At 42.2% G+C, this 5,339-nt stretch overlaps 1 protein-coding gene across 4 annotated transcripts in view; it reads left to right on the forward strand.

Moving 5' to 3' along the window:
* Positions 1-1,826: 1,826 nt before the first annotated feature.
* Positions 1,827-5,339, forward strand: part of CDCA7L (cell division cycle associated 7 like) — a 14,390-nt gene continuing 10,877 nt past the window's right edge. For 2 of the 4 annotated variants that reach the window (XM_026842036.1, XM_026842039.1), the window contains exons 1-2: positions 1,829-3,201; positions 3,629-3,775. In XM_026842036.1, the coding sequence (XP_026697837.1) occupies positions 3,160-3,201; positions 3,629-3,775 (189 nt within the window). In that variant the 5' untranslated portion in view covers positions 1,829-3,159. Of the gene's footprint in view, positions 3,202-3,249; positions 3,776-5,339 lie in introns of those variants that run through there. The other 2 variants (XM_026842037.1, XM_026842038.1) reach the window with 2 other exon arrangements.

Below are 5,339 nucleotides of genomic sequence, written 5' to 3' on the forward strand. Positions count from 1 at the left end.
GATAGGTACAAATACCTCTTAAAAAAATTACATATGGTTGAAAGCGGTATAGAAATAATTCTGATGATTCCCACTGAAGGTGAGGGTGTGCATGCAGGCAGGCATTTTCTCTTTGCAGCCTGCCAGGGTGCTGCCTTGTAGAAAGGCAAGTTGCATCTGTTTTGGCTTTGGTATCAGGAAAGTTGCTTTCTCACTTTGAGACATGAGAATTCTTCCTGTTGATGTAGAAAGTAAAACAGCTCACCCCAGGCTTTTCTCCTGGCCTAATAAGGCTAAGTGGGGATGGCACTTGGAAAGATGTTGTTTTGACTGGTGGGGACCTCGGGTGCTTTACGTTGCCCATCATTTGTGCAGTGAGTGCAGGAGCATTGCCGAAACAGGTCCGACATCTCTCCCAGCGCTGTTTTCTGTCTCTTGTCACCCTTGGCTTTTGGTGACAGGTCTGCCAGCCCCCACGGGCACACACGAGCTGCCTGCTCCCAATTCTGTGGGAATGGTACCTCTCCTCCACACAGCCCGACAAATGTGGGTGCACCTCTGGATGTACTGGCGATATTTTGTCAAATTTAGAGAAGGTGAAACTGAGAGATGTCTTGTTGAAAAAACAGTTAGGGTTGGTTATTCTGGCAGTTGCGAGATTGTGTGCTGTTCATAGCCGGGAATATTGTCTGCTGCTTTTGAAAAGTACTTTGTGGGTGTTTAAACAAGTAAGTGTATTTTATGTGCAAAAATAACTAAGATCAATAGAAACAAAATTTCCTACTAGAAATAAGAATTTGGCTTTCTCAGCAGCTGTGAATTATTTCCAGCTTTCACTGGATTTTCAGTACTTTGCTTTTTTTACCTGTTATCTTTAAAAGACATTCTCACATGGCAGTATTTCTCACATCTCTACAGCATTTCAGCAGACGATTGTATATGAACCTGTGGTCTCTTCATGTTGAAATGCTTCCCCTCAGCAAGCTTGAAATGTTCATCGCCTCTCTGCCTTCCTGCCTTTTTTAGGGATTTAGTGGCAAAAAGATCCTCTTTTGAAGTGCCTTCATCTTTCAAGTGTTTAGAATAGATTAATATTTTGCCATTTGTGTTTAGGCAAATATGTATTTTCTTTCTTGGTGTATGCTACTTTGTTGACAGAGTTAAAATGCTAGGCTCTGATGCTGATTATAAATCAGTTCGTGAATGTACTTGAACACTAAAATGGAAATGCTGGTGGCTTCCGGAACTACACAATAAATAACAGCAAATCAACCCATCACAGCAGAGGTGTTTGGTGCAGACTCGCCTTTGATATCTGTCTGTTGAGAGCAATGGACTTCTGATGGAATAAATTTCATTAGTGATTTCAGGTGTTGAAATGCTGGATTTCAGGTGAGCAAGTTTGCTTGGGAAGGTGCTTTTTTTAAACTCTTGGAGTATGCCCGCCTTGTATGTGTCAGGTGTGGTCCGTTATTAACTTAAGTCCTTTCAGTGAAATGGGGACTCATCAGTGACTGAATGGTATTCTGCATAGGCTACAGGGGCAACTCACAAACTAAAAATCTTTGAAGTTCTGCAGTAAGTTACTTAAATCAGTACCTTAGTACTGGGGAATGCATAAAGATCAAGAAAGGTCTTCTACTGGAAAAGAATTTTTTTGTTGTTGTTCAGAATCGGTAATTACACCCCCATAATGGCTCCTCTGGTGCAGATGCAGAAGTAATAGGCGAAGAAGAAGAAATTAGTTAGGCATACAGTAATCACAGCAGTGGCTAACTCAGCTGTACAATAGCACAAGAACTAATGCAGTGGCTCCTGGAAGCAATTTCTTCATAGCAACGAGCCTCACAGCTACTTGTATGTTTTTCTATTAAAATGCATAAAGCTTCATTTTTAACACTGCTCTGTACCGTGTGAATTCTGTCACAGCAGTGGAGGCGGATTCTGGCTGTTTGTTTTAAGAGGTGGGGGTGAGGGAATATCCAAAGGAGTTCAAACGCGGACAGCACGACTTCTGCAGCAGTGCATTGGGTCGTGCCGTTATGTGCCTGCGAGGGTCAGTTGTTCAGAGGTGAATTCTGCTCTTGCTCAAGCAACAGTAAATCAGTTTTGCATCAGTCTACATCAGCTTTATAAAAGCAGAGCAAGAATAAAATTTAGCCCATGTATGCCCATTACTGTAGCTTATTTCAAAGAGTGGTGCTTTGGTCAAGGTGCTGCTTGCTTTTTTAATGAAAATGGAATTTTGTCAGCAACATTATTTTTTGGAGAATGAGCCTCCTTTGGGCCATTTGCCTTGATACAAATAACTAAAAGAAAAATCAACTTAAAAATAATTATTATATGTGGCCCTCTATGAGCAACCTTGGTTGTGACAGCGGGCAAGGGCAGGCTGCTCTCTGTTCTGGAGTTCATCTTGGGGATGTTCTCTTGAATGTTCAGGGCTGGAGACCTCCTTTGGACGAGGAACTGGCCCTTTTCACAAGGCAACTGTTTATCTCTCAGGAACACGAGATCATGAGAGGAGTGGGAAATCCACATGTGGCTTTAGCACACACCAAATGGCAGAGAGGCTTGCTTCAAGGAAGAGTAGCATGTGTGACATGTACGCGTGGTCCTGGGGATGTAGAAGATAAATATCTGGGTGCTGGTGAGCAATGCAGACGCTTTTCTCCTTGAGCATTTCTGTGAACAGCAGCATGCTTTTGCAAGTGATACTGGGATGTGTAAAAGCGTGTCCTAAAGCTTGTCAAAATGCCTCAGTTTTTAGGGCTGGATCTGTTCATCTCATCCTTCCACGCACCAAATCCTAAAGCAGCCTAGGTGGGAGCTGTGTGAAGGCTTCCTTACTGGCCCATTACATGGAGAGGCTTCTTCGAAGTGCCTGGTGACGTACATGGCCGGGGGCAGTGGTTGGATGTGGTGGAACAAGTCTCCTTCCATGCTAGGACTGGACTTCTCAAACTCTGAAGTTGTGACCTTGGTCACCTCAGAAGGTGCTGCCGCCTGCCCTTGGCAGTGCTTCCTTCTGGCGGGCTACCTCGTGGGCTTCTAGCAAACGAGGAATGTTCTCTGTTAAAATGTGTTTTCACTTTCATAAAAAGTGTTGCGGAAAAAGCTCTGTGGCAGTACTGATGAAGGAGAATGAGTTGCATTGGTTTTATTTTTGGAGTTCGCTAAATGTCTGCTAAAATATGTAATGGTACTGGTACCACTCTAATGGTAAGGTTTCTTTGTACTTGATTATCATTGCATTGTATTTAGTGGTGTGTTCCTCACCCCTGAACCATCATTGCTCTGTAAGAGGAGGAGCAGTGATGGGTTTCACTACAAATAAAGGGTGCCCTGATCATGTGCTTGCAAAATGAGGCACATGTATATTTTTACATCAGAGAAGTACTCTTCTGACACCCTGCATATCACATCCCCTCCCTGGCCCCACATCTGGAGTCTGAATTGAGGGATTAAAACAGTCTGTACAGAATTTTCCTGGAGTTTAGCTAAATGAGGTACAGTTTGCGCATAGCGTATTTTGTGATACATATTTGTACTTGCATAGGAGTATAAAAATAAGTTGTACTGTTGCCAATTTGAATTTTCCTATTAACTTGGCATGTCTGACTCTGTCTTCTGTCTCATTTTGAATCAGAAACAGATACCCAAGGATGTGGCTGACATTTTTAATGAGCCCAGTGACAATGAAGATTTTCTGGGGTTCCAAGATGATGCTTCCAGACAGAGGTTGTTGTCAGAGGACGAATATGCTAGTTTTGATTCCCTGGAGTCAGGAAAAAAGGTAGGAATGGATTGCCGTGTACCGGTTACAGTCGTTGGGTGCAGTAGTACTCTGAGACATAACTTACAGCAAAACCCATAATCTGCAGTCCTCATATTAAAAATAAATGTAAACAATCTTGCTGTCCTTTTTAAGGTTTAATGATTCATGCTTTTAAAAACTCTTTCATAATACAAAAAGGAAATTGGGTTTCATTAGGTGAGTTGAAGTGAAGTAGGTAAGTATAGCAAACCGGAATGAGAGAATTACCATCCTGGGCTGACGTGCTCTGGATACATAAGACAGTGGAAATGCATGGTAATAGATGGCCATTTGTGAGTATGAAGACTTCAGGGTATTTCTTCCAGAAATGTATCTCAGTGCTGTTTCTGCACTGAAAACAAGTTCTAGTGGTGGTGACCCACAAAACCCATCAGCTCCTCCTGCTGTGATTGTGCGATTTGCTGATTCTCTGCTCTCTTGATGGTGAAATAGCTTGGATCATTATTTTCATTCTCTGATTTGGTAGCTGGAAGCACCAGCTGAATTCACAGGCAAGGAAGAGAATGGGTGTGCTGTCCTGGCTGCCAGAAAATTCAGTTTTTAGTCTTTTAGAAGCTTTATAATTATATACTTGATAGATATGTGCTAAAAGATACCACTGTCAGCTGTGCTCTCGAAAAGGTGCCTCCATTCCATTAACCACAAAATTTAAAATAGCTTTTAAAATTTTTTTCCTTTTCTTTTCCCAGTCCATCAGGTCAGTATCTGGTTAAGAGGTGCTGAGGACAAGGAAGATGACTAGTGCTAGGAAGGGACACAGAATGAGGATTGTACAAGTATGTACTATTTCTGAGCCTTTGTAGGCAAATGGCCTCTCTGCCTCGGTTTCCCAACATGTGAGATGGATATTATGATAATGATCTTTGCTGCAAAGCATTTTAAAATCATCTGATGAAAAATGCTGTGGAAGAGCTAGGTATTGTTAGTTTAACATGTGTTACTGAGAATCCCAGTGAGACTTGTCCCAAATTTACAGCTGGCACTGCAGCCTTCCTCAACATTCCTGTGTTTCCCTTGGGCTGAGAATTATTTTAAGTCTTCATCAGTATTGAGTTTAACTCCTTTACCACTAAATGGTACAAAAAAAACCCCACAATTTTTTTATCCTGAGTTCCATCCATTTATGATGCCAAACACCACTGTTGCTGAGAGATCATAGGTACTTGTACAGGAAACTAAAAGGTTTTGGTGCAAAGAGCAAAATGATGGGAAGTTCATAAAAATTCTGCAGTTGTTGGGAGAGGAGGCAGGGCAGTTGCCCTGCCAGGAAGGTGAATGGGGTGTTGGTGCATCAGGTGTTCCCTTGGATGCTGATGCGCAAATACATTAACAAGTAGTGACCTCTTCAGGTCTGCTTTTCCTCAGGGCTTTCTGCAATTCTACTCCCATAATCTGCATTTTTGCTGAGTTACAGTTGTTTCTCCTATAGGTATTTTATCTTGCATAGACCATTCTTCCTAGGTGTAACACCATAGCTCTAGGTGTGTTATTTCTGGTCACTTTAGCTAACAAACAGCTTCCC

Source organism: Athene cunicularia (genome assembly GCF_003259725.1).
Source record: "Athene cunicularia isolate RWA chromosome 2 unlocalized genomic scaffold, athCun1 chr2_part1, whole genome shotgun sequence".
In the NCBI taxonomy this organism is placed as follows: Eukaryota; Metazoa; Chordata; class Aves; order Strigiformes; family Strigidae; genus Athene; species Athene cunicularia.